Source organism: Sander vitreus, chromosome 14 (genome assembly GCF_031162955.1).
Source record: "Sander vitreus isolate 19-12246 chromosome 14, sanVit1, whole genome shotgun sequence".
Taxonomy (NCBI): domain Eukaryota; kingdom Metazoa; phylum Chordata; class Actinopteri; order Perciformes; family Percidae; genus Sander; species Sander vitreus.
The window spans coordinates 21,503,502-21,517,613 of record NC_135868.1 but is presented as its reverse complement, the minus strand read 5'-3'; the positions used below and the strand labels follow the sequence as shown (position 1 = coordinate 21,517,613).

General features: G+C 41.4%; 1 protein-coding gene across 3 annotated transcripts in view; it reads right to left on the bottom strand.

Moving 5' to 3' along the window:
• trit1 (tRNA isopentenyltransferase 1) overlaps window positions 1–14,112 on the bottom strand; it is a 35,856-nt gene that overhangs the window by 14,070 nt on the left and 7,674 nt on the right. For all 3 annotated transcript variants that reach the window (XM_078268125.1, XM_078268126.1, XM_078268127.1), the window contains exons 2-6: window positions 5,660–5,800; window positions 3,049–3,147; window positions 2,645–2,802; window positions 967–1,109; window positions 711–822 (exon numbers count right to left, since the gene is read on the bottom strand). In XM_078268125.1, the coding sequence (XP_078124251.1) occupies window positions 711–822; window positions 967–1,109; window positions 2,645–2,802; window positions 3,049–3,147; window positions 5,660–5,800 (653 nt within the window). The remainder of the gene's footprint in view (window positions 1–710; window positions 823–966; window positions 1,110–2,644; window positions 2,803–3,048; window positions 3,148–5,659; window positions 5,801–14,112) is intronic.

Below are 14,112 nucleotides of genomic sequence, written 5' to 3'. Positions count from 1 at the left end.
AAAAAAAAAAAAAAGGTCAAAGATTTGCTAGATGACTTGCTAGAAACACAAGCCATATGTAGCAACATGTTTTGGCTTTGTGAAGGGAGGATAATGGAACATTCCCCAATGGGTGTTAAAAGGAGAACTGCGCTGATTTTACACATCAAATTCTGTTTGCAGGTTTTACTGCATGTGCACGTTTTGTGTCTCCAGATAAATTGCTTCAAATGATGTCACTTGAGTCAGTGTCGGCTGGGGTTACAAGTTTGATGAAAACAATCACCCGAATATGCAACTGAACCGTTGGCGGTCGGGTTGCATTGTTGGTAATGTAGGCACCAGGTTTTGACGAGGAAGAAGAATGCATGGAATAAAAAAAAGACAATATCTCTGTATATCTCTATATTTTGCTGCATCAATTGGGATCCTTTTTTGAAAACGGTCCATCGTGAGTCCGACAATGTTATTGAAGTGCAGTGAAAAATGTATGCAGTACACTTTTAACGAAATATCTTCAGCATCAAATATATGTAATCCTGAGATCATATGACATTTACTTTGACAAGATTCCCCTTATTACAAAAACAGAGCAACTGGCAAATGATATCCTTGAATCCCAATGTTTTTGCCTTAAGCAAACATTTGACAGCACTAAAAGATTGTAATTCAGGATCAGGTTGATTTTGTCCCTTTAGGAGGGTGGAAGTGTTTTGCAGCTGATTTGCTACCTGTCATCCTGGACTTTCTGCTGATTGTAGCAAACATGGAAGTCTCTGAGCTCCTCTATGAGTCCGGCAGACAACATCTCATCTACACGAGCATCCAACCGCTTGTCTAGAGCTGGAGGGGAACATAGAGGGAGAAATATAACAAACGTAAACAATTAGTTCATGCTGCGCTGAAGCTCCCATAGCAACATTGCCCTTTATTCCATTTTGATAAATAGCAGTAACGGTAAAAAGGAAATCCATCCCTCCTCCTCACCGTCCATTTCAGCGTGCAGCCAGAAGATGCAGGGGTCTGGGTATCTCAGCGGCCCCCCCAGCCCATCACCTCCCTCCTGCTCTCTTTGCTCCTCCAGCCAGCGGCTATGGGAGACACCTGTCTCCTCATGGATTTGAAGACTCCTGTAGATAACAAAACATACAAGCAGAGATGTTGTGGTTGAATAAAACAATAAGTCAAAATTTCCACTGTGTAGACAACCGCGCAAACTATTTTCTTATTTTTCTATTTTGTTTGATTCAAATGTCTATGATCTTCAGTATACTATGAGTTTACATCCCAGTCCCTGTATGTCAGGCCTCAGTGGGTAGATTAGATTTAGAGTTAACATCCACTCATCCATTAAATCCAGTGCCTCTTCCAGTTTAAGTGTGGTCAAATGATTACCACACCATCAACAGTAGAGCAAGAAAAAGAAATAAAACAATACAATTTGATGAAACAAGATACTCTTGTATGAGTCCACTAGCACACAGTTAACATTCAGCCAGGGCTAAACTAACTTTTCAGATCAATTCAAATCCAAACCACACCCTTTGGCCGTGCCTCGCTGCACTCTGAGGTTATGAAGAAAAGATGATTCCTGTCATCTCCTGTCATCCAGAAGAATAGGGTAACCTAACTTGCTCGCACAAAAGACGAGTGTGTGCTGACTGCTACTCATCAAGCCGTGTGTGTGTGTGTGTGTGTGTGTGTGTGTGTGTGTGTGTACACAGACAGACACTCATCCTGTCAGTGTGGACTGGGTGGAGGCCAGAAACTGTGACTGTCAGCCTGGGCCCTTCAGGACCTCGCACATGAGAAAACTCAACAATATCGTGAGCCACTCGCATAGACACAAACAACTGTCCACGAGACCCACCCACAAACACTACACGCCATATTATCCCAAAGATTCTATCCTTATATAAACGCTGTCGAGTCGAGGCGCTAGCATTAAAACATGTAGCAGTGTTAAAATATGTAAATAAGAGAATTATGGTTCCAATGCAATGTAACTTGAACTAAGTGAAAATATTTTCATATTTAACACTAGAAATAAAATCAATGTTTTAATTTAGATGATTTTCAGTATTTTGTTTTTGGGCATTTACACTAGCGGGCAAGAATACAGTTGGTGGGGGCTCTCACTGTTACATAATATAACTTAATAACTTTATTTTGGGTGTGTTTGGATATTGGGAGAAACAAATTTTGTATTATAAAAGAAACTCAAGAACTGCAAGATTGTTCTACAATTTAAACTTCAATCACAACCAGAAAGCAAGAGCAAACGACGACCAACATCAACTTACCAAAGTGCTAGTTGGAAGTTGGCTAGCTTTAGCTAGCAGCATGGGCTATTTTGTTGCTAGGTCGGGACCACAGTGTGTATTTTAAGGAACTGAAAAATTCCTAGCCCCATTTTTCACTGATGTAGCTAGCTAGTAGTCATTTTTTGCTATCTATCTAGCTAGCAAGAGCAACAAATTAGCTAGACAAAACATGACTAACAGTGTAGCAGAACAGGCTTATATATTAAGTATGGCTAATGATAGCTACAAATGGAAATGTGTGATTATTTTATGGATAACTTTTCCTACACATGCTTGTGTTTTGCTGTTTTTATATATATATATATAAAAGTTAGTTTTGAAGAAAATACCCGCAGTATCACCTGGCTATCTTGCGTTTATCATTGGGGTGCAACATGGCAGCCATTTTGGGGTCCACCTCTGCCAGTCGTTTATGTAACTCAGCTCCTCCCAGTTTCTCCAGCTCCAGCTTCCTGTTTGGAGCTCCATCTCCTCCGTCCCCTGGCTCCTCGTTCTCCTGCTGTAAGACACATTTCAATCAGCGATTTAGAGTTGGCCCAAGCTGCCTTCAAATGCCCCCGTTATACTCCTACTTTTGATACTACATTATTAAACCCTGAAGGCAGCATACACGGTAGCCTAATGCAGTGCTTGTTTTTACACATAAACAAGTAATTAAAGAGAAAGAAGAAATTAATACATCATGAGATAAACAGTGTCAAAGCAGCATAGAGGATGAAAGGAGGTGTACTTGAATTGCACTCACTCCTGTATCCAGCAGGACTCTCCACAGCAGAGACTCAATGTAATAGTTTGTTCCTCCTACAACGACTGGCAGTCTGTTTCTGCTGTGCATGTCACCTATGTTGGAGGGTGTTAAGGAGGAAACCGATCTCTGCACATTTTATGTACATGAATTCCAGGGTGGTTTCACCGGTTTCTAATTTTGACAATTTTTCATGAATGCACTACAACTAAACCCATTTTGAAATGATCTGTTGAGCTCATGGCATTCACATCGTAATGGCATAAAAGCAAGTCCAGCCGGTTGTAATTCAATCTGTCACTTTAAGAGGATGTAAGTCACATTTTGGTAAATTGCAAAACAAGTCCTTGGGCCTTCAATGTCTACTGTAATTTTCAAAGGAATGTGTTAAATGGCAGATTTATATTATATGCACATTCATGAATACAGTGAGAATAAAGATTAGGCACAAAATTGAGTCCTGATATTCAGAGTGTTCCTACTTAAAATATAGTGTTCAAATAATAGCAAACATTCAAGTGAACAGACACACAGAACAAGAATTCAAGTTCTGCAAACTATAGTTCCATAGAAAATAAATGGGAACAAAACCTATACATTAATGTGGCATTGGGTTGGCAGTCTCATTTTATGTGGGAGTAAGTTTGTTTCAGAATATTTAACGTGAAAATGTTTAGAAAAGGGAAAATTGAATCATATATCATGACAGAAGTCCTGCTAAACATTAAACCAAGAACCTTAACATGCTGGAATTGCTCCTTTTAATGATTCCAGGCATCAAAACAGTATGTGGCCCATAAAAGAAAAGCCTCAGCAGGATACTGAACATCTAAACAACTATTTTTATGGATTTTATCGTTATTTTTTTTATTGAGCCGGAACAGGTACACGATGAATTTCACCGCACATTGTACTGTGTATGATTGTGTATGTGACAAATAAAATTTGAATTGAATACTTGATAAACAAAAACACTTAAGGTCAATAATAGACAACATTATAAAGAGGACTGCAACAGCAGCATTAAGATCAATGTATTGACTCTGTGGATTTCTTTCTTCTTGTCAGCATGTACGGTAACTGAGAGCAGTGTGGTTGATATGATGATACACTCTTGTAGTAGTCATTTTAATATAAGGTGTGTATGAGGTGTCATTTGGTGTGGTAAATGTTCCAGACCTGACGAGGTTAAACTATCCTTTATTTTACAAAAATATTTAATTTAAATTTGTGTTGCTTTTTGTGCTTTCCTACCCCTCATCTCATGACCTCTCTGATATATCTATGACCCACTAGAGGGATCCTGAACCCCAGGTTGGGAATCATTGTTCTATGATAGTAATATCTTCGGCTGTGTGCAACCGTGAACTGCAACACGCAATGTTATAGATCACATTAAGAATTGATTCATTGCTAATTAATAATGAAAATAATCATTAGCTGTGGCACAAGAGTCAATACTGTCCTTTTATCACAAAGTCAATATCAGCCACTCAGTTGGGTTCACATCCTAACTCAACACAAAAATATCAATATTGGATTGGAATTTAAAAAGACCTTCCTGCTCACACAGACAGAGCCACACCTAATTTGCTTTTCTGTTGTATCAGCTCAAATCTTGCACCATTCCTTCTCTCTCCTCCTCCCTCGCCCACCTTCTCTACTCAGGGATAATCAAATAACCAGTCAAACAAGATATAGGCTCATCAGCCATCGCCACTCCCCTCCTCTCTATCTCTCACACACACACACACGCGCGCACGCACGCACGCAAGCCAGAGAGGGCTGCATCACTGTGTTTGCAGAGGCAAGGAGCAGGAGAGAGAGAGAGAGAGAGAGAGAGAGAGAGAGAGAGATTGCAGCGGCGAGGAGGGAGTTTATGTGAATGGCATGTTGAGTGAAGGATTGATAGCTGATGATGTGTCATTAGGTCCTATGTCTTTCAACTTCTCGAGCTTTTCAGCCCTCAACAACTATCACAGGCACCCCCACCCCACCCCGATTTCTTCTTTTTCCATTCATCGTCTCTCTTTCCTGCACTACAGTTTAAAATTCTCTACGTTGCTTCTACCCCTACTAATCTGTATTCATCTCTTTCCATTTCTCCCTCTTCCCACCAGCGGGCTCGCGCTGCACTGAGCCTATTCTTGGAGCTACCGCAGCCCCTCACCGCACTGGTGAGTGTGTGTGTGTGTGTGCGAGAGAGGAGAGTGTGTGTCTCTGTGTCTTCCTGATCTATTAATACAGCCTCTAGTTATCGCCTCCTCTCTCCACATCTGTGTGACGGCCAGTGTATGCAGGAGGGTGTGACTGGCCAGAGCGTGTGTATGTGTGCATGGACTCCTCTATAAATATCGTCTCTAGTCATCTCTCTCTTCTCAATTTCGGTGCAACATCTGCAGCAAGACATGCAGACAAAACAAGGACATGACATCTTCTTACACACACACACACACACACACACACACACACACGACTAATTAGAATTCTTTCCCTACAGTTACCACTTAATAATGTGGGAGGGAAGATGTGACTGGGTGATGGCAGCGTGTGGAGATGTGTTACGGAAAACATTGTTCCTCTGCTTTCACACGTTTCTAGGAAAGGATATTAGAGCCAGGGCTTTGTTCCTGAAGTCCACCACCGTGTAGCTGCTAACCAACGGGTCCACAAAGCCGATCATGTGATGTCTGCACTGGGCGAGCTGCTCAGGTGTCACCTTATTGGTGATGATGTCGAGGCCCTGGTACACCTGAAGGGGATGCAAAAGAACCACAAACACATGATCAAGTTATTGAGAATCATCATTAAAAAAGAAATACGATCATATAAGAAGACATATGGATGAGATAAAAAAAATGTCAATTGTAACAGCAATTGCAATAAAATTCTCAAAGTCTACATTAATGCACTAAATGAACACTGGAATAAAAAAAAAAAACAGCATCCATAAAACAAAACGGTGATGGTGTGTGTGTGTGTGTGTGTGTGTGTGCGCGAATGTCAGAAGCTGGGAGCAGGCTGTTACGGAGTAAAGAATAAGGAGCGCTATATGTCGTCCATGTGAAATGGCTCTTACCATTTCGCAAATTATGATACACACCTCTGCTTTCCATTTTTATCATCTACCAGCAAGGGGACTCGCTCATGTAATTTGACAGCTGGGTGTCATATACAGTAGTCCGAGGAGGTGTGTAAATTATGATACACACCTCCTCTGTCCATTTCTATCATTTACCAGCGAGGGGACTCGCTCATGTAATTTGTCAGCTGGGTGTCATATACAGTAGTCCGTCATGATTTTCACACAGAGTCAATAGTGGAGAGTTTTAAAAAGGATGTCACGGGTTGAAGAGAGCTTTCTGACTTGTCTTTCTAGACGCCTGTTTTGTCCTTTCCTTTGTTCCTTGTCCTTGATCATTCTGAAAATCCAACCCCTTCCTGACTAATGTCCGTTTCTGCATTTGTTATATGGACTGCTTATTCAATAAAAAATGGTTTAATTGACACGTTTCGATGCCATCAGGTTGGTGGATCAGTTAAAAATATTGCAAAAGATGAAAGAAAAAAAGAAATAAAAAGAGAATGCAGACATGGCATATAACTGTATTATTGGGTCATGCTAAGTTCAAAGCTCAACAGTAAAAGAGCAGTTCAGAAACATGGCATTGGTGCATTTACTGTGCTGCAACATAAACACATGGAAGTGTCGGTTCATCTGTCAAATCAATTGGTTCAAACCACTTTGATGTAAATGGGTACAGCAGATGGAGCAACATCCTAGGTCATGCTAGTACAACAGCATTTTGACTTATTTTTATTGGTTTTACAATTTACCATGACCAATAATCAGGTTGTAGATATCAACAACAAAATATCAACATCTTCCCTCATTTATGGCCCTGTCCTCGGCACTACATCTGTGTGTAGTCTACCATCAACCATTCAATGCGTGTGTGTGTGTGTGTGTGTGTGTGTGTGTGTGGCTCAGAAAGTGGTGAGCAATCAACAAGGCTGATTGCTCACCAGTATTATTTTTACAGCCTGAAAGAATTCAAAATCTGTGTGAAGTAAGGTCAGCTGGTATGGGTAGTAGTGGAAAGATGAGAGAGGCCAGTAACACACATAAAAGTGTTTTTCTTTTTAAGAGTCGTCAATATTAGAGGCTTACGATTTGAAAGCACACCTACCTGCAACCTGAATGGACCCGGGGTCCGTTTCAGGAAGGAGGTTTAACAAACTCTGAGACTAACCCTGATGTCTGAGTTGATTTACCCTGAGATGGGAAACTGAGTTTTCGGTTCCAGAACAGCTGATTTGAGTTGGTTCAATCAACTCGGAGTAGGTTCACTCAGAGTTAAGCGCGTGCACCACCACAATAAAAAGGCAGCATGAATGGAGCCATGACACTACGATTCACCATGGTAACAACCACAAACAAACTGGTCGGCAGGAAATACTCATGCACGCATACAGCAAGTTTGAACATGTATTTCGTTAAAAAAAGCAAGACAGCAGCTGCTGCTGCAACAGAGAGAGAATTGGTGTGGGAGAAAATTGCTGCTCGAGTCAATGCGTAAGCATTAACAGTGTATTAATTTCATATTTAATCACAGATAACACACACATTATATATATATATATATATATATAACTGGTTAAAACTGGAATGGTATTACACCTATAATTTCATTTAGGTGCAATCCTGCGGGCGAAAAAAGTAAGCTATACTAATCCCATTCTGAGGCTGCAGCACCATGATCATTAAATGAACTATAATTTATAATCATTTATTTCTTTTTAATGGCTCTCACTGGTTTGTGTCCAGGGAACACTACAAAAACATTTAAAAAAACGTTTCAGAGCGAGGCACACTCTTCTGACGGCTCTGCATACATGTGGCTTTACCAATATGATCCGCACCACCAACGTTGTAAAGAAAACTGCCGTACACATAATGCTACACAAAGAATCTGCTGGGATGTAAAAGCACGTCCACGATGGTGGATGTCAGTGATAGGACGGATAATGTATCTACATATCTGATCGACTGGGAAGAAAATACCTCTCAAATCGGTTATGTGGAAATGAAAATACATCTATAGTTGGGACTCGTATCTTCCGACGTAAACTCTCTGTGAAGTAGGCCTAATACAGCTTTTTCATCAACGGGATCGTCGACAAAAGGACATGACATGCTTGAGAAAAAAAAACGTTTTATAATCTGCCATAAACCAATAAGTTTTTTTATTCATGCAGATGATAAACTGCGCTAAAATGCGCCTGATACAGACTGAATGAATGAATGAGGAAATGAAAGAGCGCTGTGTCAGAGGGAGGAGACTGAGAGAAACTCTAGGTTTCTTGAAGAAAACCTGCTCCCGACCAGGTTAGGTTCACAGGCTCAGTTACCATAGTAACTGACTCTGAGGTTAACTTACCTCTTTCTGTAACAGAAAACCCAGAGTTTCCCTTATCTCAGGGTTAACAAACAGAGTTTTCACTAAACCTGCTTTCTGAAACGGACCCCAGTTAGTTAAACTAGGGATGTCACAACATGTAGTAGTCAATACCAATACCAGTGACAAAATAAAAACGTAATAAATCCCATGTACATTTTTATACATGTACTTCAGGATAAGAACAACACGGATACAGGGCCATCCACACCAAGCACTATAACGATAACTATAAATATATAGTTTTAAAATCATGATCACTCAAGTGGATGGTGTAGTCAACACCACAACTGTAATGACGACAGTGGCGAAGGATATCCTTGTGATCACTTTCAGCAATTTGATGAAGGATAGAAACACTGACAGCCAATCAAAATCCATCGGCATTTACAAGGTGGCACGGCAGATGACACTGCAGTGAGATGACATTTATAAAAAGGAGTGGCTTTTCCTTTTTGCTTTTGTAAAACAGAATTAAAATCAAACTAATGTATGAACCATAGCACTCCGGAATACGAAGGTGTATTTGTCTCACACAGGTGGGTCAGTGGAGCGGGCGTGACTTTTCCACTCGGTGGGGCTATGATCCCTTAGCTCTGTGTAATTTGGTATTTTTTAACATTAGTACTCTGAAAGTATTTTTCATGTCACACAAACCACTGAGAGTGAATCTTGTGTTTTGGATGTTATTATCATACTGTCAGTGATGTGTCAGTGGTTTTGTTCTGGTGCTCTGCACAGATCTGACACCCGCCCACCTGCTCTTATTCGCTCTTCTCTGGAGCTCTTTTCTGTTGCCTGGCAAAGGCAAAGGCAGTGGCGTTGGCAGCACGTCCTCAGGGACCGCCGGTAGACAATAACCTTATGTTTTTGGTTTGTAAAATGTACACGAATTCCCGAATATGTGGGATATTTCTACAGATATTCCTGTAATCTTAAGTTGCGACATCTGCTGTATTAGTGTATCGTGTATTATCACCTGGAGCATGCAGTTGGTGCTTGACGCCACTGTTTACAGATTGTTTTCGTTCAGCAGTGTGGATGACGACATCGTTATAGTTATGGTTATAGTTATGGTTCTTGGAGTGGACGGCTCTTAAGAGGGTTAGAAAATGACACTGAAGAAAGAGTGACATGACATCGGTTGCCGTGGTTTGGTTTTTTTAACCGACTAATTGGAGGTAACCTTAGCTTATTGAGCTAACGTTGGCTAATTAAGCTAACATTAGCTAGCTACAGCTGATATAATCTGCAAGCAAAACAGACGGTCGCGGCAAGAAATGAGAAACCTGCTTTTGTCTATCTCTGTCTGAAAACAAAGACCCATTGTTGCGCGGGTTACTAAGAATTGACAGACTGATCTCATGAAGTGGGGTTTGTATGACACGCCAATTCGTATGCCATTGTTGGCGTGTTATCAAGACGCATACTCGTTTCGTAGCGTGTTTATCAACGGCGTTGGCCTCCATTGACTTACATTACCTTGCGATTGCGTGTGAATTGACGCCGTAGCGAGTAGTATGAAAGGGCGAAAATCCACGTAGGGAGGCTGGGGGTCCCCCCTCCCCCCAAATGTATTACTCCAAGGATATCATAGTTTTTAAAATGGTCTTCCTTCCTAGTTTCAGTTGCACTTTCCAATTGTATTTAGCTTCAGTATTTTGGTTATAGTTTTGTTTTTTAAAATGCTGATATATTTGTTTTTTTATAAACAGTTTCAGTTCTTTATTTGGGCCAGACAGTTACAGACATAAGTCTGTGTGTAACTGTCCTGTCAGAGTAAGGCATAACGTGTAATCGAGATCCAGAAAACACAATTTTGTTTCGTCTTTGTTTTTCAGCAAGTGTTTTGGGCTGCAAGGCGTGCCCACATCCTCTTGAATACCTCCTAACGTTGTTACCAATCGTCTTCCACTAGTCTAAATCTTATGTTTCAATGCAACAACCTTACAGTTTTACCCAACATACATGCCTTGGGTGATCAATACAGCTCTGCAGGTTATCGATCTCATCCTTGGTGAAAGTGTGTGTGTGTGTGTGTGTGTGAGTTGCGTGTACTTCACCAGATGTTACACAGCACCACGGCACGCCAAAAGTGGGGAGCAGGGCAGGGCAGGGCAGAAAAACCCAGCCAGATAAATTATTCACAGCTTCTTTGCACGACACCACTGTCAGCCAAGGGAGGGATGGATGCATGAATGGACGGACAGATGAAGGAGATGGAGAGCAGATGAAGGTTTGGAAAGAGGTTTTTTTTTTTTTTTTTGGTAAGGAAAGGAGTGTTGGAGAGGACGAGAGCGAAAAGAAAAAGGAACACACAGAAGAGGAGACAGAAGAGTGCTGTGTGCTTGTTACAGAGAACAGGATGCTTCCTGACAAATTTGCACACATTATCCACCACAACCCCTCCTATGCCATCACTGCTTTCTCTCTCACACTCACACTCACACACACACACACACACACACAGTGCAGTAAAGACAGAACGGCAGGTAGCAGAAGGATGGCAGAATGATGGTGAGAAAAAGACAGACAGAGATACTCTAAGATGAAGGTTGGCATCGGGTTGGTGTGTGTGTGTGTGTGTGTGTGTGTGTGTGTGTGAGAGAGAGATACAGAGAGACAGTGAGTAAGGGTCATGTGTGTCTCATTTTGAAGATTAATCCACACATCCTCACATGATGAAAAGACAAAAGCTCTCTTTAAAACACACACACACACATTCCTTTTTTTCTCTTTTTTGGACTACTCGTCTGTTCTGGTTTAAAAGTTTAGATTTCATGACAACTGGGCAAACTCTGTTGATATGACTGACAGCTACGGAACAGCTACTAAATTGACCTTTTTTTTTTTTTTTTTTCCACTCTCCTTTTTATCGCCATGCTTTCTTCCACAGCCCCTGGATGCCCCAAAGCTGGCCTCTCTTTCTCTCCAGCAGTAGTGAAGTTTCCTCTCTTCCATCGGTCCTCCTCATCCATTTTTACCTGCCACTGAGAGAACCACAGCTAACCGTTATGTAACCACCACTCAATGTACGCATGTATGTTCTCGTGCGAGAGTCTTGCAAAAACAGACTGTGATTTTAATTTCGCCTTAACGAGGACAAAGAGACCGGAGAATAGAAGTGGACCGGAGTGGAAATCGGAAAAATGAAAAGAGCCACTTGAATAGAAAATGTGAAGAAGAAAACGCTTTACGGGAGGAGCTGCAAATGAGAAGGAAAATGAGAAAGAAATGAAGTATTCCAGCCAAGGCGATGGAAATGAGCTACAAATTGCGGCGATGTTTGAGCTCAGAGTCGGAAAGAAATCAAAGATTTAAAAACAAAAACAAATTGTGTTTACGCGTCCTCTGGAAGATGCTGAAAGCAGATGTCACAATAAAAAGGAAATGTCCTTTTATTGTGACTAAATGACTAACTGTCAAGCATTGTTTTCGGGAAACATTTCAAATGATGGGAAAAAAAAACAAAAAAGTGACATTGTTATATCATCAGTGTTGAGGGGAAGATGTAGAAAACTTATTTAATATTTGGAGACAAAAAGATGACAAAAAGTGGACGGAGGATTGATTTGTGCTGAGCTGTTCTTTGGTTTCAGCTAATGCTGCTCATATTTCATGCCATCTGAGGCCCAAACAAGAGCAAGCACCTGTCAGTATGTAGCATGTATGGAATTGCTAGCATGAACAACATGCTAGCAATTGAGGCGGACGGATATTTTAACTGTAAAGAGATGAAACAATTCCCCGGTCTGATAAACTGTGTTTATGTTCCTGTCTCAATGTGCGGTTTCACTTCATTATCATCAATGAAAAAAACTTGAGGGAAGGTGCTGAGGAAATGTTTCAGAGATGCGCTCATAACATTCCGATTTTCTAATTCCAAACGTTGTAATTCACACCGATGTATTTCAATGGAAACCCAGCTATTGTGGGTTCAGCTGCCTTCTCCTTCCTGTCTTGCTTTTAAATGGATGTGACCGTGTGGCATGTGTGTGTGTGTGTGTGTGTGTGTGTGTGTGTGAGTGAGTGACAATGAGCTCAGTGTTCGAGCTCTGCAGAGCCTGCAGCCGGCCTGCTTGGCCAACCTTACGCCCTGCACGAGACAGCTGTTCCTCTGCCACATAAATAAGGGGGGAGCCTGACCAAATGAAAGAAAGAGGGCAAGAGAGACAGAGAAGGGTGAGGGAAAAAAAGAAAGACGGAGAGAACAAACACTCATTGAGACATGAAATCAGATTCAGAGAAAGCCAAAAGCACATAAAGGGGGATAAGGCAGACCTTTCAGAGTAGTGTTAGACCAACGTATCGGTTTGCCAGTAGTAGTATTTTATGTACTTACAAAATACCAGAGATTTCAGACCACAGATCAATATACCATAGCCTACGTAAAAGATCTAAAAAGTTTGCTTCATTTTCTGCGTATTTTATTTTCCTTGTATAATTATTTAGGTATACTGACCTAACTGATCAGATTAAGTGGGCAAGATATCGCTGATCCACATACGGTGTTGTATTCCACTCTGTTCCTTTAACTTTAGCACAAAGACTAAATCAGATTTGGGCTAGGTATCGGTGCTCGATACCACTAAATAGAGATGTTCATCGGCTCCGATACTGCCTAAAACGCTGGTATCGGGAAGTACTGGAGTTTATGCACCGATCCGATACCATGTAATAAAGCCCTAAAAAAAAATCTATGTTAAAGTAGTTTATTTATGTTCTTTTTCCGTTATAACTGACTGTCAAACTGGATAATAAAAGAAAGTTCTGGGGCGTTCATTGCTTGTGTTTGTTCATGTTTCACAAAGAGTTTAACCTGAGCCAGGCCGACAACAAAGATAGAAATAATATCACATCCACACAGGGATAGTAGTATACAGCTGTTAAAACATAATAACATATATGACACACTGGTATCGGATGGGTACTCCGTATCGGCCGATACGCAAGTTCAGGGTATCAGAATCGGTATCGGGAAGCAAAAAATGGTATCGGGCCATCTCTACCGCTAAAGCTTTGTTTATACTCGGGCAAGACACCATGGCGCGAGCCTCCGTATATGGCACACGAGCTATGAGCATGCATGGAGAAGTTTATGCTCAACGCATCGTTTGTTGCAGTATTCTCCAAAATGCCAGCGGGTGTCCAAACAAAATAACCTGTAAATAAGCGAAGTAGCAGAAGAAGAAGTAGAGAGCGGAGGTCAAGGAAAGCAGGCTGCCTGGCAACATAGTAAACACATCCATGGTAAACACCGACATACCGCCAACCATTGCATTCTTGCTGTCGCTTATCTCCAAGTCAAAACTACTGTCTGCCTCTGGATGCTACGTCAGTCTTTCCATCAGACAGTTTTTTAGCTTTGACAAAGCGATCTCTCATGTTTTTCCACAATGCATTTGTCTTTTTTTCCTTCAACAATTTATGGCCATTTGGCTTTCCCTGTGGCCTGCACGTGAAGAATCGTAGAGGTGTTTGTACAGACGAACACGCTCGGCCAGATTTCCCGGCCAAGCGTGTTGAAATGGAACGCGCGGCGCGTGCAGTTACAAAAATACAGAGGTGCGCGGCCACGAGCCGCCACAACTTCGCGGAGCATTTG